Genomic DNA, 26854 nt, shown 5'->3' with positions numbered 1-26854 from the left:
ATTTTTTATCCTGAAAACAAAAGCAAGCCATAAAGATTTTAAGTAACAGAACGGTATTACTAGATTTCATTTTTAAAAGTTCAATCTGGAGACAATGTAATGGATGGTTGTAGAGTCATTAAAGCCCAGGTAGAGATTTGTATGGAGGACATCACAGTGATCTAAGGAAGCAATCATGGGGCATGAGTGTATAAACAAATGTAGAGGCAACAGAAATGAAGACAGAATGTAGACTTCCAAATATCTCACTTGGTTATAGTTGTGTTTTCATATAGGAGCCTGTGGAAATACCTTTAAGTTATTCTTATGTTGCATTTAGATTTTCTTAAAATTTAGGTTTAGTCTACTGTTCACAGAGAACTCCATTTCTGGATGAAGTAAATGGACCAAGGCAGTGATTTTCGAATTTTGCCAATTATCAGGATCATCTTGTGGGTTTGTAAATGAATGAGTAAATACACATAGCATTTATAATTTTCAGATACTTAAAAAACTAGCAAATATAAAATAAAGAACTAGGATTAAATAATTTATTTTAAAGAAACTTTTCCCATAAATGTTTCATCAATGTACATAATAACATTATATGTATTCACAATTGAAGTAGGAACACCTTCAAAACTACCATGAAAAATAAGAGAGAAATCTTTGAACAATTAAGGTTTTGTGCCCTAAAGAAATCTGGTTTACAAGATAGGAATGTTGATTACACAAATGGCTTAGTCAGTCAGGACTAAACTTTTTTTTTTTTTTTCATATCTCCATATAAAAAGAAATATATTGAGTTTATACATTCTCCAGATGTCAAAATTGGTCCAGTTAACTAATCAAGCTAAATTCCTTTCTTCTTTTTCATTTTTATATTTTGGAGACAGGATTATGCTTTGTAGCCCAGGCTGTCCTCAAATTCCTTCATTCATGCAATTTGATCCTCTGGCCTCAGATTCCCCAAGTAGTTGGGACTACAGGTTATGCATCACTGTGCCTGACTCCCTGATTTTGTTAAACAGGAAAAAGGACACACAAAATTTATTACATGCCTAAGGCAAAGTAGTATTAGACTCCAATAAAACAAAATTCTTTAACCCCATTTTCTATCTTTAAGTAACTACTATAAATCACTGATCAATGATGAATAAAGGTAGAATACTAATTCCATTCAATCAGTTTTTGAAATGTACTGTTTTGAGAAACAAGTCCTTTGGGCTAAAAAAATGAAAATTTTCTTTAAGGAACAAGTGCATTTTTAACAGATTCTGGAACTCGGCTCGCATAGTAGTCATAATTCCTCAGTGTGGCCAGGACCCCTGCGGAGTTCATATGCTTCACTTCCTTATTGTACTGAAGGGCATTTCCATGGATATCGGTTAACTTGCCTACAGAAAAAACAGCAATACAATGTTAACAGATGATTGGATCATGATACTTACAGAATTTTTTTTTTTCAGGGGGGAAGCGTTAAGCATTGAACTCAGGGCCTGGCATATGCTAGATATATACTCTACCACTGAGCTACATTCCCAAGCCCCTCTAGTTTATTTATTTTTCCCTTGAAATACTAAGACAGAACTCCAGGGTGCCAGGTAAGCACCCTACCACTGAACTACCTCCCCAGCCCTTTTTAAAATTTTTATTTTGAGACATGCTGGCCTTGAATTTGCCATTCTCCTGCCTCAGCTTCTTGAGCTGCTGGGACTATAGGCATGCACCACCACACAGAGCAAATGTGAAATTTTTTCCTTTTCTTTAAACATTTTTATTTTTTTTTAGTTGTAGATGTACATAATACCTTTATTTTATTTATTTATTTTTATATGGTGCTAAGGATCGAACCCAGAGCCTGCCATGTGCATGGCAAATGCTGTACCACTGGGCTACAACCCTAGACCAAAGGTAAAGTTTTTAATTTAATTTGTGACTATAGAGCAATTTTAACTAAAAAGATTAAAAGTATTTTTCTTTAAGACCAAAATTTCATTTAGTATTTTCAACTTGTATTTCTTTTTTCGCTTTTTATTTTTTCTGGAGTTGGGGATTGAACCTAGGTGTTCACACATGCTAAGTATGAACTCTACCACTAAGCTATACCTCTTCCCCCAAGTTTTTTATGTGTGTGTATGTATTTATATTTGGTACTAAGGATTGAACCCAGGGGCATTTAGCCACTAATCCACATCCCAGCCCTTTTTATTTTTTGAGACAGGATCTAGCTAAATTGCTCAGGGTCTTGCTAAATCACTGAGGCAGCTTTGAACTTGAGATTCTCTTGCCTCAGCCTCCCAAGCCACTGGGATTATAAGCGTGTGCCACCATGCCTGGCTAAAATTCTATTTCTTGATTAATTTCTCTTCTCAAGTGATTATTTTTCCTATTGTTATATTCTATTACCACCATTCACATTTGTGAAAACGTTTTCATCCTACTATTTATTATTTATGCTTTATCTGATGAAAGTTTAGGTGAAGGATTAATATAATACAATTGTATTTTATGAAAAGTTTCATTTTGCATTCTAAATGTATGGACCAAAACAAAGTACTATTTATTTATTTATTTATTTAAATTCTTTTTGACAAAGTTCAATTTAACTTCATCACATGTTAATACTGTATGGATAAAGTAATATATTAGGAGAAACGACAGAATAAAATCTTTGCTTATTGTCATTTAAAAAAAAATCTGACAGGGTTTTTGTTTGTTTGTTTGTTTGTGGTGCTGGGGATGGAACCCAGGTCCTCACACTTGCTAAGCAAGTTCTACTATTAGCTACAGCTCCAGTCTCAGGCAAGGTCTTATTTTTATTTGTTTATGTATTCAAAGGCAGGTTCTCACTATATTGCCCAAGCTGGCCTTGAGCTGGAGACCCTCCTGCCTTAGTCTCCTGAGTACAGGGATTATAGGAGTACAATAACATGCTTTGTTCCTGACAGGAATTTTCAAATGGACTGCTTACTTCTGATGTTTATTTGAAATTGAAAAAAATCATCTTACTGTGTATATATTTGTAATATATTTTCAGTAAGATTTTAAAAAATTCTGTGATATTTAGAACTGGTACTGAGATATCCACCATTTATAGCTTAAGATAAACTAAGTGAGGTCATGTCAATAATGATGAACACATTACTTTTCAAGGGAAGAAAGCATTAAAACCACAAGATTAGGGTTAAATTAACTGTATGAAGATCCAAGTCTGCAAAAGAGACAATAAATTCCAGAATAATAAATTTGCTGAACATCTACTTACTCATCTACAAATTAGGTTTTGCACTGGATAATCTCTAAGTTTCCCTCTAACTCTTATATCCTAAGAGTCTAGGTAAAGTAATATTATTAAAATATCATGTTTCAGCATAATATAAAAACTAGAATTCTCCAAAATAAAAGAGACTAACCTCCCACAGCATGTAAGATAACTTCGGGAGCACAAGTGTCCCATTTCTTACATCCAGGGCTTGCAAATACATAAGCAGAAGCTTTGCCTTCGATCAGCTGAATGATCTGTGAGGTTAAAAATAACAATTATCCCTCAGGCATGAAATGACTGAGGTACAAATAAGAAAGACTTCTTTCTTCTATCAAGGATACCTCATCAATTCCCTTGTTGGACTGAGGTTAAAGTCTTTAGCAGGCTTAAATGACACAAGTATTATGAGGAAGTATGATAATATTATCATAGATATATGATAATATATGACAATCTGAAGGGGGAAAACCAATCATAAAAGCTACAGACAGACCATCTGAACAATCTCCATATTTCAAGTTAGAGAAAATAAACTTTTCTTTATATTCATGTTTTTTCTTTCTTACTAGAAAAGCAATATATATCATTAAAAATATAAAATTTTTTAAAACGTCTAAAAATTGACCATGATTAAGTAAAGGATAAAGAAATATCAAGCAGTACCATAATGCAAAAATTGTAGTAAGGTCTAACAGATGTGCAGTGTTCACTAGTCTAACAAGTACTTTCACAGGTCTTCAGGATCAAATATGTTGCTATTCCATTACCAAAACACAAACTTGTAAGTAGTTATTCCAATATTTCCTAAAATGTGCATATAAAACTGAGGTTGCTGATAACTTTCACAACTCTAAACGGCAATTTGCTATCAAGTTAATTGACTTTTTTGGTTATTCTGTAAAATAATTATTACTAAAAACCTCAGACTTCAAATATTCAGATAAAGGACCAGACTGAGGACCAGAATAAGGAAAATCTCAGTGGACACAAGAGTACCAAATGTCTTTCAGAACACCTTCACACATTTCAACTAGTTGCAGGCTTTTGAGTAAAAGGTTTTCTTTCATTCAACAAATGTTGCAAGACTAACATTATAGATTAAGTCTAACATTATATATACCAGTTTGTTTGTTTTTTGATAGGAGAAGGCTGTAGCTTTCCTTAAATTCTCTTAATGTAAAAAAGTTGAGAACTGCCCAACAAGATTCCCCCCTCCCCCTACAGGAGAAAGGTAGAGATGTGCAGGATGAGAAATTGATGCTTCTTAGAAGAAAGGTGCTCCTTGAGAATAAAAGAGATGATGGGCTTTGGTGATTACAAAAGTTAGGGGCAAAGGGGAAACATATTTGTCGTTATTTATTCAGTGAATATGGGGAATATATTTTCACTTTGAGCATTGCTTCTAAAGCACAGGCAAAAAAATGAATTCCATTCAGTTCAATAAATATTATTTGCCTTTCCTGTGTTATGTACACATGTGTGAAATGCACACACTATCGCTTAAGTAATGTAGTTCAGTATCATTAGAGCTGACATATGAATTGCAGGATGACATGAGACGAGACTCGGGATGTACAGGACCCAAGAAATAGCAGGTTTTCACTCTGTTATTAAGTTTGGATCTTAACTGTTGTGATGGGGAACCATCTAAGCATTTGGGACAGGGAGAAGTTTTGCATTTTTAAATTGCTCCAGTAGCATTTATAAAGAATAGATTGAACAGAGATCACTCAGGGAGCTATTATAGCAGCTCTTGTGATGACGAGAGATTTCAACTATGGTGCTGGCAGCTGAGAGGACAAGACAAGACAAGACAAGACAGTAGGGAAGAATTGTATGGGTAGGGCTAGACTGATAGTATAGAAGGAAGAAATCTGGGATGACTTTCTCAGCGTCTGGGTAAAGCAACCAGGAAAATGATGGTGGCATTAACCAGACTGCAAATAAGGAGAGGAGCATTCTGGGTGCGGTTAAAAAGAGAATAAGGTGAAATTGGACATGTTGAATTTGAGATACCTGAGGGATGTCATGATGATATCCAGAGATAATCAGATGAGAAGAGATCAGGGCTAACAAGGTAGGTCAAACTGTGTCCCATTTCACAATTCTCTCAGAAGGTTGGAAGCCTAGAGTGAAAGAATGGGGGAAGTAGACAGGAAGGGTACAGACAAGAATGTCCCTAGGGTCAGCAGAAGAAAGGTCCAGGAAATCATCAAAGAGGGTCCTTGGTAAGAGGCATGGGTTCCTATATATCACTTAATAATCCTGGACTCTGAGATGAAAAAGACTTGAACCTAAAATCTTTAAAAATGTAAATGTTGCTGAATGTACTTTTAGTGGCAAATTATAATCTTTAATCCCTTCTCTTTAAACTCTTTTTCACATGTTAAAAGAATTCAGTATTTCCATCAATGATTCAGTTGAATTCCAGAGTAGATGACAGATCTTTTTCATACCTTATTTCCTGCTCCTCCTACTCGCAGCACATCATCAGGGTTCATAGCAGAAACACAGTCTGTAACCAACTTGTTGCTATGGGATCGGGTAGTTGTGATAATGTGTTTCCCGGCAGGGACTTCTTTCAGCTGAAACCCAAAGGCACCTAAACCTAAAACTCCCCAGATTGTCCTCCCCAACACAGCATCTGGTCCTGCCTAGGTAAATGAGTGAAAAAACAACAAATCTTATAGTCATTTGGAGAAACACATTAGTCATAAATGAAATATTTAGTTACATTTAATTAATGTTAGAATATTTAGAATATAGGATATTTCATTATAAAAATGAAACACAATTAATGTTATAAAGTACAACAATATCACTGACAAAAAAATTTTCCTGACATAATGTGCTGATTATTCCCAATGTTGTTTTGGTTAACAGTTTCAAAGTACTAGGGAACTTCTGGTTATTCCCAGAGTCTTCAGGAAAGGAAACATCACTTACTGATTACTCTCTTTGAATTATCCAAAGATCTTTTGGCTGTATTGGAAATACCTGTTTTCAAAAGGTACTGAAGTCTTCCGGAAAATAAACACTATGTATTGATTATGTATTGACTACTACTTTTCAGTATTCAAGAAACAGTAAGGATCATGTTACTCTGGCGAGAATGGATTTTGCTGCTATAGAGAAAGCAACTGAATAGGCTAATACTGAAGAACAGCCATAGATAATGGAGTCAGGGTTAAGATTTTACTGACAATTATACTGGTAAAATGACAAAGATAATGCAGTCTTAGAATTCATATTTTCCTTTGCAGAGCTCAAACAATTTTCAACTACAATGTTAAAAAGTATACATTTCACATGAAAAACATAAACTGTATTACATGGAAAGTAAAACTGATATATAAAATAATTAATCCAAAGTTATTAAAATATGATACTAGGGCTGGGGTTGTAGCTCAGTGATACAGCACTTGCCTAGCATGAGTGAGGCCCAGGGTTCGATCCCCAGCACCACATAAAACTAAATAAGCAAAATAAAGGTATTGTGTCCATCTACAATTAAAAATATTTTTTAAAAACGATACTAGTATAGTAGATATACATTACAGAGATTGTATTTTAATCAACATGAAGCATGTACCAGGCACCACACTAAATTTGTAACAGGTATTATCTCATCCAAGCCTCAAAGCAACCCTATGAACTTGGTATTATTATACTTACTTTAAGGATAGAAAAGAGATTGGGAATCATTAAGTAATTTGACTGTGGACTCTAGGAAGTTCATGATCAAAGTGAACTCATAATCAAACTGAATTCATCTGTCTCATCTGTGATTTTTTTCTTTTCTTTTTTGAGAAAGGGTCCTGCTATGTTATATTACTCAGGCTGCTCTTGAATTCCTGAGCTCATATGATCCTTCTGCCTCAGCTTCCTCCCAGGTAACTGGACTACAGGCACATGCTACTGGACTAATCAGAGCTGGTGATATTCACTACATTATACTGTCTGGGTTTACTCATTACAAGTGTTTTCAAATGTATCATCTTATTTGTCCTAAACATGGGGTGTTGTTGGAGTAAAATAAACTTATTATACAGCATGGGTTCTTTGGGAAGTGAATTCCGAGTTGGATAAATGTCAAGGTGGGTGCATAGGAACAATACCTGTAGAAAGAAGCAGGTATGTGCAGATGGCAAAAAGTGAGCTATAGGGCTGGGGATATAGCTCAGTTGGTAGAGTGCTTGCCTTGCATTCACAAGGCCCTGGGTTCAATCCCCAGCACCACAAAAAAACAAAACAAAACCAAAAGTGAGCTATGCTGCAGCCCAACATTATCTTCCGCAAACCCTGTCGAAAGCTCCTGGAGCTAGAATAGTTCTTCAGGGCTGCCCCAAATTGGAATGAAATTCTAGGCCTTTATGCAGTGACCATTTCTGGTCCTTGGAAATGAACTGCCTTGGGAACAGATAAGATGCTGGAAGGGTGAGGCAATCTCCAAAGAGGCTGACTTTTGACAGTGCTCTCTGCAATGGGGCAACAAAGGAACCAATAAAGAAGTACTGGTGCTCAATATGTGTGTGTATGCATCTGCTGTTCCCTCTTGAGCCTACACTGCAGGAGGGGCTTGACATGTGAAAAATACACATGGACCCTGTGGTGGCTCTTGGTACCCATTAAGCTTTAGCTTGCTCATTGAGACTAATTCTGTGCCTAGCTAGACACAAATATTCTGGTCCCTAAAAAGTCATACTACTGCTATCAATGAATATGCAGACAAAGAGGTTGGGTACAAAGAAACTGGTGACCTGGTGAAGTTCATGCAGTCCATGATGCAGCCAGTTGGCCTTCCTCTGAGCTCCTGCTCTCACAGTTTCTCATTAGCTCTTTCCTTCAAAGTCCCCACACTAATTTACAGAGGGTAATAAAGGGTGGCATTTCACCTCACAGATGAGTTAAGATTCATAATGGTTAAGAAGCTAGCTCTGACAAAAGATTGACTGGGTTTCTTTGCACCATGCCATGCTGCTCCCTTTACATGCCTATTGGCTTTAGTGCCTGTTGAAGCATAATAAAGTTTGAATTAAGTCTTTCATCTAGCTCAAGAAAGCAATATGGAGTATTAGTAAGGCTTGGACCTGTCTTTGAAAACCAGCTCTGCCATTTACCAATTAGATGACAGTGGTAAGGTAATTGCCTCAGTTTTCTCTTCCTTAAAGGGTTGCAGTGAGTATTAAAAGAGATAATGCTTGAGTCTCGAAGCATTCTGTAAGCCCTTAAGCTCTTGATAAATTCAGCTATTATGACAATGATTATATAAAATGGAATATTCAGCCTTGAATACCATCAACATGGCTGAACAACTTTTCAACTTCCATTTGTTGCAGCAAATGTTAAAGCATAAGCAAACAAGAAGAAAAAGAGGACAGAGTGTAAGAAGGGAATGTGGCAAGGGGAGAGGTAAGGAACAGAAGATGCTGAACAGGAGAAAATGAACTGGTACGTGGGATATACAATAACTACCTACGGGACCAGAGTGCCTATCTCTTTTCTACCTTCTAGTGAAACCAAAACCCTAACTATTTTTCTCACCTTTGCTTCATTCCTGTGTTCCCTTAACTTCTGCTTTTCATTGTTCTGTGGAAAATGAATACAATTTTCGAATCTCAGAAAGAAGGGATAAAAATTAACAATTCCTAATCATTTAGCTCTTTATTTTTGATGAAAGATTCCATGCATTATAAGGTTTTCTATGAATTAAAGGCCCCTCTTTTAAGTAACAGTATTGACTTAAAGTTTATATAAAAATAACAAGCCATATCTGCATAAAATACTGTATAAATATTAAAGCCATATTATGAGAGATTAATGGACACATAAGCAATTCAGTGAGAGGCTTTAATTATTTTGGTATGTTCTAATAAATGCCTGATTATAAATCAAATTTATACAAATAGCAGGAAAAAATAAATTCATATTAGAAGTAAAGATTAATCCTGCTCTTAAATCAGAAATTCAGAAGTAATAGTACCCAGTCTGGTTACTTTGTTTCCTCAAAGTTCTATCAAGGTCACATTTAATACCTTATTTTATCTCAATAATTTCCTTTAAGATGTAAAGTGATTTAATGATAAATTTTTGGTTTGAAATTAAACTAGTTTCTTGTTTCTAAGGAAGATAATTTCTTTGGAGTGTACTAGAAAGTCAAGAGTAGATTAAAGAGATGAAATAAGAGAAAAAGAGTGCAAGAGCACATTCAGTTGTTGTCAATGTTCACTGTAATTTAGGCACTGTGCCTAAAAAGCACGTATTACTTAGAAAGCAATGTGGCTAGCATCTTTTCTAGGTTGAAATGCTTCATTTCTTTAATAGGCTTCAAGAGACCTGTAAGTCAGGTGTCTTGATGACCACAATAATCAAGAACTATATCAGTAATTCTCAAACTTCTGCACTTGAATCATAAGTACATAAAAAATATAATGCATATAGTATGTCTATGTATACATATATACATATTTATACATTCCTGGTACCAATGCCCCCAGAGGTTAGGGTATGACCTGGGAAATCTGTACTTTAAAAAGTTCCCCAGATGACTACCTATGCAACCAAGCTAGAAACCACTGGATTAAAAGACATTTGGAATCATAACTCTCTATTTATGTAATACAATATTTCTGTATCACTTATAGTTATACCTGGTAATTGTAATATGGTTGGTTAATAATGCCTGCTATGGCTTTTCCTTCATAGGCAATTCCAATAAGAACCGTTACATTGTCAAGAAGACCTATAAAAAAGAAGTATCAGTCATATCTTTCTCATGTTATGACTCATCATCAGTACATCAATTGCTGCAAGTTATTTTTCAGTAAAGATAAGGAATGTGCAATGACTTCCATTATCAATCCTATTTATGGCAAAATGCACTAATTATAAGACAGTTGGCCAGTGATGGAAATAGGGTCTATAGACATTTAACTGAATTGATAACTATGACTCATTAGTACAATTTGTAAAACAATTAAATGAAGCAGCCACAAGTCCACAGCCATTATCATCAGATTCCTCTATCCTTCTTCCACCATTATTCAATTCATTCTTACCTGATGAATCACTGTGTACTCCTAAATTATTCTCTAGACTTCCATTTCAAACCTCTAAAGCAAGGTTTCCTAAAGAGGGGTCCATAGACTATCAAGCAGTTCTAAAATTAACTGATATAATTTTTACAATACGATTCTCAAGCCTTTTCCCAGAGGTATCGAGTGAATCAAAATTTGGGAGGTGGGAATCAAGACTTAAATAACTTTCTACATTCTCTTATACACATTAACGCTGTATAGTGCTTCCTTATTTCTCAAAGGATTATAGAGATGTTCCAGTACAAAAACACTGCTTGATTCATTCATCACAGACATGTCTCATCCAAGAATGAAGGGTTTTTTTCTAGTAATCAAGAAAATTTTTCTTTTTTTTAAGTCATGAGCTGAGAACCAATGTAAGAAAAGCTATGCAAAACTCTACTTCAAAAATAAAACTCTAATCTGCTAAAGCCTACAACTCTGGCTCTAAGCCTAGTCCTTCTTACTTTTATGTTGCCAATTTTATTTTCAGTTTGCTGCTTTCTAATTTTTCTCATCTTTGAAACCTTCAGAGGAAGGGAGCATGAACAAGATGTATATGGGATAGTGGTGGTAGTAGAACAAGGACAACAGAGCTGAATTTGTTATCATTTTCTACCCCAATAAAGCTGGGGATTCATTATGGTTCCTTTAGTAACACTGGTCTAATGTGATAGATATTCTCATCTGGGAGACATTCAGGCTTGTGGGGCTGGTAGAAAATGGGCAGTAGTATTTGAAGGAGATGAATTTCTCTCTCTCTCTCTCTCTCTCTCTCTCTCTCTCTCTCAGCATTGATCCCAACCCTTCTTTTGTCTTAATAATCACTGATGTGTGATAAAAATTAGCTACCACGAGCGGCTTTTTATGTAATATACAAAATATCAAATGTTTACAACTAAATATTATATCCTAGTCTTACAGCTGTGAAATACAGAAAGAAAATACCAACCTTCAGTATATTCCTTGGTACCATCCAGAGGATCAACCCAAACCACAAGCTTAAAAAAAAAAAAAAGGAAAAAATACATATAAATGAAGTATACAAAATTCCAAAAAAAGATTGAAACTACTCATTTTACATTTTTGAAATTATATTAGGGAAAGCTTAAGCCAGTATCAGTGTTAGGATAGTGAAAAAAAAAAATCTAAAGATTTTGGAATGATGCCGGGTGTGGTGGCACACACCTGTAATCCCAGCTGCTTGGGAGGTTGAGACAGGAGAATTACGAGTTCAAAGCCAGCCTCAGCAACTGTGAGGCGCAAAGCAACTCAGTGAGACCCTGAATAACATAAAAAATAGGGTTGGGGATGTGGCTCAGTGGTTAAGCACCCATGAGTTCAATACCCGGTACCACCACCACCAAAAAAAAAAAAGATTTTGAATCATGGAAGAAGTCCATTTAAACTGGAGAAAAGTCTGATTCAAGAATCTATAATACTAAATAATTAACTGCAAAATTACTGTCACTTGAACAATGCCATGAACACTGATAGGTGGTACAGTAAAAACATTCAAAGTGGCACCAAAAATGTTTTGAATAATGTGTGGGTGCTATTCAGTTTTTTAATTTTCTTCTTCTTTTTTTTGTGGTGTTGGGGATTGAACCCAGGGTCTTATGTATGCTAGGCAAGCACTCTACCAACTGAGCTATATCCCCAGCCCATTTTTTTTTCTTATTTTTTCTCCCAGTAATCCCAAACTGCTGGGATTACAGTGCTAGGGATTGAACTCAGAGCCTCACTCTACCCTTGAGCATTTCGCTCTGCCCTATTTTGAACACCCCCACATCCCATGCTGGGAATCAAACCCAGGCAAGCACTCTATCACTGCTACTCATTTTTATATATAAATGTTGATTATTTTTTAAAGACAGTCTGATTACTTTAAGGACACATTCATATAGGCCAAAGAAAAATAAATAGTTCATAGAGCTGGCAATAAAATAAACAAAGTCTTTATGTTTATGATTTTCATCATTTAGGATATGCTGCCATTTACTACTAGAATTCTAACACTTGATGTGAATTTGTGATAGGCAGCATGTTTCTTTCTTTCTTTGGTGCTGGAGATTGAACCTACTGCCAGTCGCTTAGCCACTGAGTTACATTCCCAGCCCTTTTTTATTTTTTGAGACAGGATCTCACTAATTTGCCTAGGGCCTAACTTTGCTGAAACTAGCTTTGAGCTTGTGATCCTCCTGCCTCAGCCTCCCAAGCTGCTGGGATTGTAGGTGTGTGCTACTACACCTGGCTTGAGATGGCATATTTCTGATGGAAGACACCATGTTTCATTTTCTTTGTATCTTCCACAGCCCAAAGCAAATTGCCTTACCTAGGTGTTCAATAAACATGTTTAAAATGATTTAAAATTAGAAAACTAAAGAAGTGTGTTTAAATCTGAGGTCACAGATTAATTTAATTTAAACAACCATAAAAAGAAAGATGAGGGGCTAGGGTTGTAGCTCAGTGGTGAAGCGCTTGCCTGGCACCTATGAGGCACTGGGTTCAATCCTCAGCACCGCATAAAAATAAATAAGTTAAACAAAGGTATTGTGTCCATCTACAACTAAAAAAAAATTAAAAAAAAAGAAAGTAAGATGATTTTTATGGCCTTATAACATAAGGTAGTAATTGTTTTGTCTTCTTCCAGCACCAATAACCAGTGAAATGTTTTGCTACTAAATTTAATAAACAATAAGTAAGATTTTTTTCTGTTATTTTATTTATTTATTTCTGTAAATTGGGTATTAAATATGGAGCTCATGCATGCCAGGCAAGTGCTCTATCACTGAACTGTATCCCAGGCTCTTTCTGTTTTTTGTTTTGAAATCAGGTCTTGCTAACTTGCTCAGGTGGCCTTGAACTTGCAATCCTCCTGCCTCAGCTTCCTAAATTGCTGGGATTACATGTACATCACCACACCCAGCCTGAAAGTATTTTTTTTTTAACTTTATTTTATTTGTTTATATTTTTATGTGGTGCTGAGGATTGAACCCAGTGCCTCACACATGCTAGGCAAGCACTCCACTGAGCTACAACTCCAGCCCCTGAAAGTATTTTTAATCATCATCTCAAACCAGGCATGGTGGTGTGCACCTGTAATGCCAGCAACTCAGGAGGCAGGAGGATTGTGAGTTTGAGACCACCCTAGGCAAATATAATACTCTTGTTTCAGAGTAAAAAGGAGACATAGAAAAAGAAATTAAAAAGTTCAGATATTTCATATGATTGCCTGATAACTTCTACTTTGGCTCTGAAAGATTTCAAGTTCCTTCTTATTCCTATTTTATAACTACTAAATTTTTATCTTACATGCAAATTTTATTTCCTTGACCATGGCAAGAAACACTAATAGAGTGTTTCACTTTATACACTCTAAAGTATTGAGATGGCCTTACGTCTTCCTCTTTAATAGCACTGTACTGTGATGGGCATGGTTGCTTCAATATTTCCTCCCACTGACCATCTTCAATCAGCTCTTGATCCACTTCTTCAGGAGGGAGATCCTGCAGCAGAGATAACATTAACAGTTACTGAAGTTGTTTAGTGTTCACTCTCAGTAACAAAAGAAATGCAGCGTCACAATTTTTACTAGTCTTTCTGTTTACCATTATATTTAGATCTTTTAAAGCAAACCCATGGTGCTGGAGATGTAGCTCAGTAGTATAGCACTCACCTAGAATGCTTAAGGTCCTAGGCTCAATCCCTAGCACTGAAAAAAAAAAATCAAATTTAATAGAAAACATGTTTCTCAAAGTCAACTAAATGGTCTCAAGTTCATTATCCTGAATAGGATTTAAAAGAAAAGATATTTTAACAAACTTATTTATTTTTTAAAAATGTATTCTTTCTCAATTATAAGAGATTTCAATTTGTTCACTTTCAAAGTGTTATGGTTTTTGGATAAGTGTGGAAGGAGGCCTAATTAAAAAAAACAAAAAAAACATCGTATTTCTAAGTTCTAGAACTTTGCTCATCTTTTTTATCTTTGGGACTGAACTCAGGGCTTCAAGCATTCTAGGCAAATACTATACCACTGAGATCTACTCATCTTTAGTTTATATGCTGAGTATTTTAACAGTAACCATGTCTTCTATAACTAGAATTGAGATACCTGGCCTAAATATCGACCAAAATGTTTTTCTGTGGTACTGAGGATTGAACTCAGATGTGCTTTACTACTGAGCTACATCCCCAACCCTTTGTATTTATTTTTTATTTTGAGACAGTATCTCACTAAGTTGCTAAAGGCCTTGCTTGCTTGATGAGGCTGGCCTCAAACTTGCAATCCTCCTAAACCTCAGCCTCCTGAGGTTGCTGGGATTATAGGCATGTGACACTGCACCATCAATCAAAATGTTTTAAGATCAGATCCTCCTTCCAAAGGACAGAATAATTACTTCTGTGTTAAAGCACTAGATATAATGCTTAAATTTGAATAGTGATATATAAACCACTGAAGTGTCATTTACAAATCCATATGGTAAACACAGATTAAAAATATATCATGTCCCTGACAACTCTTACCTCTTCCCCTATAATTGTCAGTTTGGGGAATTTCCGTGCCAGTGAAGAACATATGCTCATCTGTACTAGTCGGTCAGCTTTGGTCTGCAGGTCTGTTGCAGAGGTCTGTAACAAAGAATGCAAACTTTAGCAGAACTAATGTAAAATAAATTGTCCTCTAATTCCTAAATGCATATCTTTGTAATGTATAGTGTACTGTCATTTTTTTTTTTGAGAGAGAGAGAAAGAATTTTTTAATATTTATTTTTTAGTTCTCAGCGGACACATCATCTTTGTTTGTATGTGGTGCTGAGGAACGAACCCGGGTAGCATGCATGCCAGGCAAGCGCGCTACCGCTTGAGCCACATCCCCAGCCCTGTACTGTCAATTTTTAGAAATGCAGTTAACACCAAATGAATCAACTAGTTTCTTGGCTTGTTGTTTCTCATAGGATTAATAGTGGTAAACTGTGGAAGTGAATTTTTTTCAGTGCTGGGAACAAACCTGGAGCCTCAGACATGCTACCCATGCGCTGTACTTCTGGGCTACATCTCCAGCCCAATAGTATGTAAAGTTTGGAATGGTATTTTTAAATTATTTTGAAAATTCAGAAATTTCTCTTATAAGATCTCTAGATGGCCAGCATGATATTGCATGCTTATAATCTATGTTTAGAGAGAGGCTGAGGCAGGAGGATTGCAAGTTTGAGGCCAGCTTAGGCAATTTGATAATACCTGTCTCAAAATAAAAAGGGTCTGAGAATGTAGCTCAGTGGTACACTCCTGGGCTTAAGCTACAGTACTTGGGGTGGTGGTGAGTGGACAGATCTCTAGACATCAAGCTTTGGCTTAAACTGATTAAAAATAGAAAACTTAGTGCTGGAGTTATGGCTCAGTGGTAAAACACTTGCCTAGCATGCATGAGGCACTGGGTTTGTTCCCCAGCACCACATAAAAAACTAAATAAACAAAATAGAGGTCCTGAGTCCAGCTACAACAAAAAATATTTAAAAAAAAAGATAGGAAACTTATGACATTTCAAAGCCAAGTTAAATACTATATATTTTAATACTGGGAAGGTGTTCCTTACAGGGATTTTTTCAATGACTGCCTCTCAGATTTACTAGTGTACACAATTCTTTCTTATTTCTAAAATCTAAAATGAACTCTAGTAGTATTTAATATATGGCCTACCTATGGTACCTTACTCAATCCATAGGTCAGAAAGTTATACTAGTGAAAGGCAATGGAAAATTTGCAATTGACTCCACAATCTCCTTTGTTAAGTTTGCTTTTGGAGAATTATGGCATGCTGTAATTTATATAACACTGGTTAGACAGATTTACTGATCATCTTGAACAGAATCTTTAAATTTCTTTGCAATGACCTAACAAGTGATGGTGAATATAACTTTTATGACACATTGAGATTTGCTGGTTATCTCAATGCAAAGTATTATTCTACTAGAATATGAACCCACAAAGAGGTTTCATTCTCTAAAGAACTATGCTAGGCAACAGTAGGTACTTTATAAATGAAATTACTTAAATGAATTGTTGAGTTTGGAGATTAATTATATATCGATTGAGTCTGGAGACCACTGCTGGAGAGAGTGAGTGAGGGGAGGGAGGGAGGGAGGGAGAGAGAGAGAGAGGAGACACACTGACAGCCCTGCATTCAATTATCTGAGAAAATATATCCCAATTCTTTTCTTCTCTAAGATAAATATTTCCTGGTCTATCAACATAATGCTGTACCTCATCATTGTGAATATCTTATGCCTGATTTCACCTTTGTTTCTCTTAAAATAAGGTGTCAAACAGGTGAACATAAAGTATTAGAAATGACCAGTATTGAGGATAATGAGATTTTTTTTTTTTTCCAAACTTGGACACTGTACTTCTAGTATTCCTTAGCTTCAGGATACAAAGTTGTACAACATAAAACCAATTTAAACAAAATAAATGATGCTGAAGAAGGAAACAAAATAAATGATAATCTAGAAGGAAATGAACCAGAATATTGGCAATGGTAATATGATGGATGGTCTCTTTATTGCTTGGTATTTTTCTCAATTTCCTATTTTTAATAGAAAAAAAAAACCCCACAAATGAAAACAGTAAGATGAGAAGCCTTCTGAATGCAGCTGTGTATATTGTATGTGGACAACAAAAACCTTTTTTCCAAACACATTTGAATCAGATTTACCCCATATTACTTCAACATAAATATAAGATTTTATAATTATTGCTGTTACAATATGTTGTTGGATTTGGCCCTCTTTTCTCAGAAGTCACAACTACTTTGAATACTTATCATGGGATCCAATACATCAACCAGCCCTTCTAGTGTCATTTTATTGACAAATTTGGTAAGCGTGTTTTCTATAGTGGCCTCTTCAAAAGTTTTGAGAAGATACATTCAATAAAATTTTACTGGCTGGGCATAGTGGCATACACCTGTAATTCAAGGAACTTGGGAAGTTGAGGCAGGAGGATTACAACTTTGAAGCCAGCCTGTGCTACTTAGAGAGACCCTATCTGTAACTAAAAAGAACTGGGAAGGTAGCTCAGTGGTAAAGTGTCCCTGGATTCAATTCCCAGTAAACTGTAATCGAGTGATTAAAGAGAATGGGACAGTGTCAGGAGCAATCCTGCATCCTGCCAGCAAGGATACATTTCCAGGCTGACAATGAATCAAGAATTAAAATTGTAGGGTAATGTTATTTGCCTATTTATGAATGTATCTAATGGTGATTTATGATGGGGAATGGGAGACATCATCTATTATTAATAATTTGAATCTTCTAAAATAGAAAATGGAACCTGTAATAAGTATTTCCCTGAAATCATGATACCCTATATTTGGGTCTGTATGATCCGGTCCATAAATATATCAAAAAAGGAAATGGACTTATTTCACTTATTGATTTTTTTTCAGGTGCTGGGTATTGAACCTAGGGTCTCATAGTTGCTAAGCATGTACAGTACCAAGGTACTATACCCCCAGTTTATAATTTCTAAGCTTTTTTTTTCTTTTTTGATATACTGGGGATTGAAACCAGGAACATTCTACCTCTGAACTACATCCCCAGACTTTTTTGTTTTTTATTTTGAGACAGGGTCTTGCTAAATTGCCAAGGCTGGCCTCAAACTTGCATTCTTTGTTTCAGTTACCTCAGTAAATGGGACTGTAGGTGTGTGGCATTGAACCTGGCCATATTTCAACTTATTTCTAAGTTGATTTTCTTAAAAAAAAAATTTTTTTTAGTTGTAGATGGACAGCATGCCTTTATTTTATTTTTATGTGGTGCTGAGAATTGAACCCAGTGCCTCATACGTGCTGGGCAAACTCTTACCACTGAGCTACAGCCCCTGCCCTTTAAGTTGGTTTTTATTCATACATATGGCTCTCTCTTCAGTGCAACGAATAGAACCCAGGGCCTTGCACATGCTAGGTAAGCACTCTGCTATTTAGATACACCCCCCAGTCCCTCATTTGTTGTTATTGTTTTTTAAATAATATCAGCTATACATAGATACCTGACTTATCCTAAATGAGTATCTTAATTATAACTTATTTCTATTATTCTATTAAAGCATTGTTGTTCTGAGATGGGGGTCTTTCTATGTTGCCCAGACTAGTCTAAAATTTGTGGGCTACAGCAATTCTCCTGCCCCAGCCTCCCAAGTAGCTGGAACTACAGGCATGTTCCACCACATCCAGCTTTTAAAATACTAATGGAAAACTACATTCTTTTTTTTTTTTTTTTGCAAATTACATTCTTTGATTTTTTCAACTATAACACAATCTTCCTTAAAGATGACGCTAAACATTTAAAGAGAAAAGACAGCATACAGAAACTTATATTTAAGATACGTAATGTGAACTAATAATTAAGTCTTGTGGCATATTTCAAACTAAAACTCATACATGGTAGTATTTCCCTTACAAACCAAATATTACTATAAAGTTTCTGATAATTTCTCTAAGTTTAAAATTATCTAGTAAAAAGAAAAGCTTTGGTTTCTTTCTTTCATATTTTTTGGTACTGAAGATTGAATCCAGGGGTCCTCTATCTCTGAGCTACGTTACCAGTCACCCTTTATTTTAAGACAGAGTCTCACTAAGTTGCCAGGCTGGCCTTGAACTTGTGATCCTCCTCCCTTAGGTTCCTAAGGTATTGGGATTACAGACATGTAATCTGTAATCCCAATACCTTAGCCTAGCAACAAACCTTGTTTTGAGTCTTTTCCATAAAGAAAAATATATTGCTTTTAGTATAAGGAACAATTATTTATTTATTTTTATTTTAATTTTTTTTAGACATCTGATAGAAAGCTCCACCCAAATAAGGCAAGGAATTCTGTTTCGAAGGGTGGAGTCTTGCTTGTTGATGCCTTTTTTAAAAAATTTATTTTATTTATTTTTTAGTTTTCGGTGGACACAACCTTTATTTTATTTTTATGTGGCGCTGAGGATCGAACCCAGAGCCCCGTGCACACTACTGCTTGAGCCACATCCCCAGCCCCAAGGAACAATTATTTAAATGCCAGATTTTATTAAACACATCAACTTTCCTAAAGATTGCATTGTTCTGCATGTAACAGATTAGGATTTGTCCTGGGGCTGGACATTGGTCAAAAGATCCAGTCACATAAATAAAGATCTTGGGTGAAGTCTGGAGTCATTTTCAAAGCAGATACGTGGACCATCTCAGCTAAGGATTTGGAATTTCCACAAGGGAACCATCAATTATTTTAGCTGTGAAAGTTTGTCCAAACTTTTTAGCTAAATCTCAAAGAGCAAATACAGGCTACTATGAAATAAGACTTGCAATACCTTTTCCACGATACCCAGGTCTCCTTCAGCAATAACACGTCTAACTATAGTTCCTGCCTTCTGAGCAATAGAATACGCTGAAGCTACCAATCGCATCAACACAGTGTGACTCGAAGCCATGATGCTCCCTAAAAGGAAATCAAGAAAAATGCTTTGTTACTTTAAAAGCTAAATATTGGTTTTACATACTTGAATTCAATTAGATGCATATTTATTAATTGCTTACTTTAACTGAGTAGGTTCTTTAATAAATATGTACCTAAAGAGACTTGGGCAGGGCGTGATGGTGCATACCTGTAATCCCAGCAGTTTGGGTGGCTGAGACAGGAGGATAATGAGTTCAAAGCCAGCCTCAGCAAAAGCAAGGTGCTAAGCAACTCAGTGAGATCCTGTCTAAATAAAATACAAAATAGAGCTGGGGATGTGGCTCAGTGGTTGAATGCCCCTGAGTTCAATCCCTGGTACCAAAAAGAAAAAAAAAAAAAAAAAAAGAATGAGATGGAAAAACCTCAATTTCAGCATTAACTCTTTCCTATAGCATTTTTTTCCTCTCTGCAGATGGGACATTTCAAAGCATATTATGATGAAAAACTGGTCCAAAAGACTCAGCATGTGAAAAGGTTTTGTGTGTGAGATATATAATGTGCAAAGACTATGGAAGATGTTTCAGGGGCTAAAAGTATAAGATGTAACACCTGCCTTTAATGGGTTAATATTTTGGTGAGTTGTGCAGGATATAATATAACCTAATGTCTAAACCTAAACTGGCTTCAATAGATTAAGGGATTAAAGTGTATATATTCGGTAATTAAAAAGAAGGGGGTTGGGAATGTTGCTCAGTGGTAGGGCACCTGCCATTGAACAACATGTTCATGCAACTGTGCAAGGCCCTGAATTTGATCCCTAATATCACACACAAACAGGTTAGGGATTACACGTTATTACAATTATTTTCTGAAATTCAATGAATATTCTTTTAGAGACTGAGTGAAATTTAATCTGTTTTGTTTACCCCGTCCTCAACAGTAGCCAAACAAAGAGAAAAATCATCATAACTCGAGTGAAGATAATCATCTGAAAAAAAATTATGAGTGTCAGATAAGTCCCTAGCTCAGATAAATGGAAACAAACAAGCAAGCAAATCCCCAACTTGTAGGATTAAATATATTCCTTTTTGAAAATACAAATTCAAATCCTGGAATTTTAGTGACTGCTCTGGATGCTGGGATATACCACCCAGATTCCCTTCAGACCAAAGGGCTTACTTCCCCACCTGCTAAGATGATGGTCCCTAGCTGTCATCTTTCTTTGGGAATTTATCTGCTAAGAAAAGTCACTTCATCTGAAGCTTGTCAACAGGAGGGTTTAAAGGCCACTGCCCACCCAACTGGCTGCCACCCCAAATCTGAAGGGTCATCCCAACTTTTGAGTACCCAGGGAGGACTATTGAGTTCACAGTTGAGACTGCATCCAGCTCAACATGCCCCCTCCTACTTCTTTCCCCTTCCTCTTGGGATCAAAACAATACTCCCTAATTAACCTCTATCACTGTCTCAGAGTGTTCATGGAGAACAAAACTAAGATAAAAACTTTCAGGCTGGATATGTAGCTCAATGGAAGAGCACTTGCCTAGCACACCCACGGCCATGGTTTTGATATCCAGCACTGGAACAAACAAAGAAACAAAGGAACAAAAACTCTGTAATTTCTAAATCAAATTGGATCAACAATATTTCATTGCAATAAGGCCACATATTATTATTCTCTGCATACAGGAACTATGTATAAAAAATAGTACAAACCTTGATTCAGCAAGTCACTGTGCTGTTACAAATTTCTGACTGAATACTTATTTTGATGTGCTTTTTAACCCCTTTATATCTTTTTCTATCACTCTCATTCTATTTATGAGAATTATTAAGATAATTAAGATAATATACAAGTGAAAAGATGGAATTGAAATTGATTTATGGTAATGAATATCATATTGTGACCAATAGCTATCTAGAATTAAGATGAAAATAAAATGGGTTTCTGTGGAATATATGAATTCTGTTTACCTTACTATATCATAATCAGGCTAGATTAATTTTCTTTACATACTATATATTATACATGGAACAAACTAGCTATGACCATTACCAATTCAGGAGCACCACGAACAGAAAACATGAGAAATAATTTAATAAACATTTCATTGGCCTTGCTTTTGCTCCTTTATAATCAATGGCCAGCCATATAGCTGATAAACTCTGTGCTGGAAAAGTAGTCCTCAGGCAATTAATTAATTCTATCTAGATGTCTTAACCATTGAGTATATTTTAAGATGTCCATATCTTATTCAGTTCACATGTTATGAAAGACTTCCTTTGTGATTGGAAGGTCATTTTTCCTTACTATCTGGTAGCATTATAACTTTCCACAAATATCACTTACCTTTGAGCCAGTTAAGCAATCATTTGAGCCTCCTCAGGCTTTGGGTGTGACTAAAGCACTTTCCCTTCTGTTTGCCAAGTACACTTCGTTTTCTTCTTCCAAAGAAAAACTTTCAGGCTTAGGTGTCTGCTACCTTCCTCACAAAATGTACACTGTACTTACGAACCATCATTTAAAGCTAACATGGAAAACGTACAGTTTGATATAAAAAAATAAAACTTATAAGCAGTTTCCACAAATCACTTTTATTGACAAAAAAGGAAATATTTCTTCCTTTTTTTCTCTGAAGTACTCCACTTCTGGTCCAAAAAGAATTAGGAATGAAATATTACTATCCCCCAACCTAATAATTTTCTCATATTTTTAAAATAAATGGATACAATATTGGTTCTTGTTTAAAAAATAAATGTAGTATTACCAAAGCACAAACTCTGTAAAAGAGGTTCCTATTAGCCTTTTTAAATTGTGCCCTAAACCAGATCACAAATTAGAATTACCTTTTGATGTTACCTGTGAATTAAGAGCAAGACCAAAGTAGTCAAAGGCAAGTTAACTTTCTTTTTTTTAAAAAAAAATATATTTTATTTTTTAGTTGTAGTTGGACACAATACCTTTATTTTATTTATTTTTATGTGGTGCAGAGGATCGAACCCAGGGTCTCACACCTGCTAGGCAAGCGCTCTACCGCTGAGCTAAAACCCCAGCCCCAAGTTAACTTTCTTAAAGTTCAAATTAACAACTATACTTCTTTCTCTATTAGTTTTATATCTTCTGGGTCCTAAAACATTACCTTCCATGAGCATATCTTTTTCTAAAAGCTTAGTTAAAAATAGTGGTTAAGGGCATAGAATCTGGTTCCAACTACCTGTGTTCACATTCTAGCTCTGGCACACACTAAGTGTGTGACCTTGGGAACACCACTTAAATTTTCTGTGCCCAAACTTGTAAGTATACATAACAATAGTACCTATAGTACAGAGTGGCTGTAATTATTAAGTGAGTTACATATACAAAGGACTTGACCCTGTAGGTGAGCAACAAATAATAATGTCTAGCCATCATTAAAATCTTTTGTCCTTATTTTTGGCTATCCACCACAGACATGGTACAGTGTTGAGGGTAAAAATTCCTACAGCTTCTGCAATAGTATTTTGACCTTAAGGATGTAATATGATACCCAATATGACCCTGAATCATAGCACAGGTTCTTTTCCCATATTTTTTACTGGTTCATTACAAAAGGTTCTTTCTTTAAATAACATTTTAGGTTTAGAGTAAATATGAAAAAAGGTTTTACAACACATAAGGCAATCAACCTAACTTTCATCCATTTAAGAAATCCTTACAGTTGCCAACAGTGCTAGCTCAGAAAGATGAAAAAATAACAGGAATCAAATGACTAGTTTCTTCTCATAGCCTGGAAGAGGCATCTTTAATAATTCAACATAAAGATAGTGACCATATGAAGATTAGGATCTAAAAATGACAGAAGTGTTTTCAATCAAAATACTGTCTTTTGGAGCTGTCCTAAACCACACAAGTAAAACAATGAGAAATGATCATTTATTTTACAAATTATAAGAGGTAAGAAAAATTTTGTCCAGTTTTCAAGAATGTGAGGAACATGTACCAGAGCATCCTTGGTTAGAATGAAAAGCCATGAAACCTCTTAGGAGGGCTTTGAGAACCTCAATAAAAGTAACATGTACACATCTTATGAACCAGCAATTATATTTCCAGGAAAATCCAAATAAATCACGAAGGCCTATAAATATGTAGAAATGGCAACTGAAAGAGTATTGGCTGTTAAAATGAAATTGAGTGTTACATGTAAGAATTTCTAAATTTGGGTGCACTAAGGAGCTCAAAGCCTAGATTACATTGTTTCTACAATACAAAGCGATAAAAATACCCTGGAGCACGAAAATGTTGACACTTAAGATTCTAGGTCCAGAAATGGAATATCCGGAAAAGCAATCTGATTCACATATACTTTCTTTTCTTTTTAAACATAAATTCCTTGAATCTCCTCTTATCTGTGCAAAGGGGTAGAGTTAAGGGTTAAGATTTGCCTAAGGCCCTTCTCTCACGTGACAGGGACGGGGAGAGCACTTACTTTGTCAAATTTGGAAGGACAGAGGACAAAAGACGCTCTAGGGGTAACCCAACTGGGTTACCAAACCACAGGTCCCTCGGTATGTCCAGTACCGTGTTTCCGTGCAGCCAATAGGTCGTGCTGGGACAGAGGGCAAACCTACCTCAGCGACTGAGCATGCGGGAAATCCGGCGCAAGCGCAGAACAGACACTTCCCCATTGCTGCTTCGGGCTCCTGACCCGTCAGAAAACTCCACTTATCCGTGTTTTATGCAAAGTCTCCGTAGTGCAAAACCTCCTGATAAAAAAGCGAAAGCTGCATCTACTTTTTAGGGGTAGTTTCTGTTTTCTGGTGGCTTCCAGCACACGTGGTACAGTTTGGCTTGAACCACATTAATAGCAGTTTGTTTGGGTTCAGGTTTTTAATGACTTGCTTTTATTAGACTCTTAAGAGCTCTCAGCTTAGTTTTCATTTAAACAATATTTTACCTAAAAATTCATTGAATTATTTTGTGAGAGTGGTAATGAGTAATTTAAAAATTTTGTTCCTGTGTGCTCTTCTGTAACTCTCAAGCTTTTGTAAATAGAAACAAACAGTAATCTCTGTTTTTAAAATACTCACCAGAGAGGCTGGGAATATAGCTCAATAGTAGAGTGCTTGTCTAGAATGGAGGAGACACACTAGATTCAATCCCTGGCACCTTGAAAATTTAAAAAAAAATGTAATTGCACAAATACAAATGGCACGAATAAGGACAAACACAACCTACTCTAAGCATATAATAAGTGGTAAGAGAAGTTTGCAGGCATCCTAGAGAACAGCTATCTTCCAAGTGTTGGTTGCATCCTCTTAACAGGTTTTGCAAGGCAACAGCATAAATTAAGCAAGTTGTTAAAGTAGAGGCTAATTAGGAGTTTCTATGTGTATACATCTTTGTGCTTCTTTGATATTATAGCTATAAAATAGATCCCAGATAGGAACTGCAGGTCAAAGACAGAGTGCCCTGGAGCCTAGATGCCTGGGCTTGAATTCCATCTCTGCTATTTCTTGGTTGTACGATCATGGAAAGTTATCTTATAAAAAACTAGAAGAGAGCTGATAGCCAAATCACACTAAGCCAAGGAGACTTCATTCACATGCCTGTAGTGTAAGTAACTGAAATGGACAATGTGGTCCAGGAGTCCATAGTAAAAGTCAATTATATCTTTTTTTCTTTTATTTTTTCAAGCTGGGGATTGCACCTAGGGCCTCATGTATGTTAAACATCTGCTCTATCATTGAGTTCCACCTCCAGCCACTTCAATTAGATCTTTAAAACTCAATTTATAATGGTTGGGGATGTGGTTCACTGGTAGAGTGCTTGCCTAACATGTGTGAGGCCCTGGATTTGATCCTCAACAAGACTGGAGTGGGGGGGGGGGCACACGACCCTCAATTTGTTGAAATGTTGTTGATAATATTTATATGGAACTGTGTACTCCCTAAAGCAGTGTTGCCCATAATGGAGTTAATGCCACTGTGTGTCTATTGAGAGCTTTACCAGTGATTAAGTCAAATGAAGATGTGCTGTTGTGCATAAGATACCAAATTTCTAAGGCTTGGTATAAATAGAAATTATCCTGTCAATAACTTTTATTGATTATATATTAAAGCAACAGCATAAATATATGGTATTAAAATACTTTTTTTTTTTTTTTTGCGGGGCGGCGGGGGAACGGGGTACGAGGATTGAACTCAGGGGCACTCAACCACAGAGCCACACCCCCAGCCCTATGCCTTAATTTGTATTTTATTTAAAGACAGGGTCTCACTGAGTTGCTTAGGCCTCGCCATTGCTGAGGCTGGCTTTGAGTTCGTGATCCTCCTACCTGAGCTTCCCCAGCCTCTGGGATTACAGGAGTGTGCCACGATGTAAACGTACATATTTTTAAAATCAAGGGTCTGTGATTGAAAAAAACCGTCCGCTTAAGACACTTTTCCCCCGCCCCCTAGGATCCGGCTCTGCCCCCGACGGCTGCAGCGAAGACCAGGAGTGGTTCAATCCTCTCCGATTCCGGGACTACGCACCTACCGTGCGGCCCGGCGCGTGCGCACTCCCGCCCAGATTCTTGGGGGTCCTTACTTCTCCCAGTCTGGGCTGGAACCCTGGACCTCGCACTCAGGGGGCGTCCTGGGTTGCTCCGCCATGCGTTGGGGACTGCGCCCTCGAGGGCCGGGGGCTACGGCTCTGGCCTCGGCCCGGAGCTTCTGGGGACCTCCCCGCCTTCCCTTTCGCCTAGGGTGGCTAGGGGCGACGAGGAGGCTTCTAGTGCGGTCTGTCACCGGGGCCAGTAACCAGCTGACCAACCCGAATAGCGGCAAGTACCGCGACACAGTGCTGCTGCCTCAGACCAACTTCCCCATGAAGCTGCTGGGCCGCCAGCAGCCGGACATGGAGCTGGAGATCCAGCAGGTACAGGCCCCTCGTGGGCGCGGGGCATCCACCCGGAGGCCGGCGGGGCGGGGCGGAGGAAAACCGGCGCTCCTGGGCCCATCGCACCGACCAGGCTTCGGCGGGAGAGCGGCCGGCAGAAACCGGATCCCGGGAAGTCTTCTGCTTCCTTCGGGTTTTACTGGTGAACACCTAAGTGAAGAAATCTCTCGACAG

General features: G+C 36.8%; 2 protein-coding genes across 10 annotated transcripts in view; one reads left to right on the top strand and one right to left on the bottom strand.

The window, feature by feature from the left end:
• Bpnt1 (3'(2'), 5'-bisphosphate nucleotidase 1) lies at positions 1-26664 on the bottom strand. 9 transcript variants are annotated; one of them, XM_076872763.1, is made up of 11 exons: positions 26279-26664; positions 24829-24907; positions 19676-19803; positions 14854-14958; positions 13725-13832; positions 11276-11324; positions 9898-9989; positions 8792-8836; positions 5704-5901; positions 3396-3501; positions 2-1376 (listed from the first exon to the last, which is right to left on the bottom strand). In XM_076872763.1, exons 3-11 carry the CDS (start codon positions 19793-19795, stop codon positions 1228-1230), a joined length of 972 nt encoding a protein of 323 aa, XP_076728878.1. In that variant the 5' UTR covers positions 19796-19803; positions 24829-24907; positions 26279-26664; the 3' UTR covers positions 2-1227. The 9 variants fall into 9 exon arrangements, with proteins under 9 accessions (XP_076728885.1, XP_076728878.1, XP_076728880.1 ...); XM_076872765.1 differs by having other exon boundaries at positions 26330-26664; XM_076872764.1 differs by lacking the exon at positions 26279-26664 and adding an exon at positions 26076-26145.
• Positions 26268-26854, top strand: part of Iars2 (isoleucyl-tRNA synthetase 2, mitochondrial) — a 63219-nt gene continuing 62632 nt past the window's right edge. Inside the window, exon 1 of the mRNA XM_076872761.1 lies at positions 26268-26659. Within this exon, the coding sequence (XP_076728876.1) occupies positions 26393-26659 (267 nt within the window). The 5' untranslated portion in view covers positions 26268-26392. The remainder of the gene's footprint in view (positions 26660-26854) is intronic.

This window comes from Callospermophilus lateralis, chromosome 13 (assembly GCF_048772815.1).
Source record: "Callospermophilus lateralis isolate mCalLat2 chromosome 13, mCalLat2.hap1, whole genome shotgun sequence".
Lineage (NCBI taxonomy): Eukaryota > Metazoa > Chordata > Mammalia > Rodentia > Sciuridae > Callospermophilus > Callospermophilus lateralis.
This window is presented reverse-complemented; position numbering and strand designations above follow the sequence as displayed.

Coding starts and splice junctions, on each gene's coding strand:
- Bpnt1 (XM_076872763.1), bottom strand. CDS start 19,795: ATGGCTTCGAGTCACACTGTGTTGATGCGATTGGTAGCTTCAGCGTAT. Junction 9,990..11,275: donor TACCAAGGAATATACTGAAG/GTTGGTATTTTC, acceptor TCTTTTTTATAG/GTCTTCTTGACAATGTAACG. Junction 8,837..9,897: donor AACCATATTACAATTACCAG/GTATAACTATAA, acceptor CATTTTCCACAG/AACAATGAAAAGCAGAAGTT.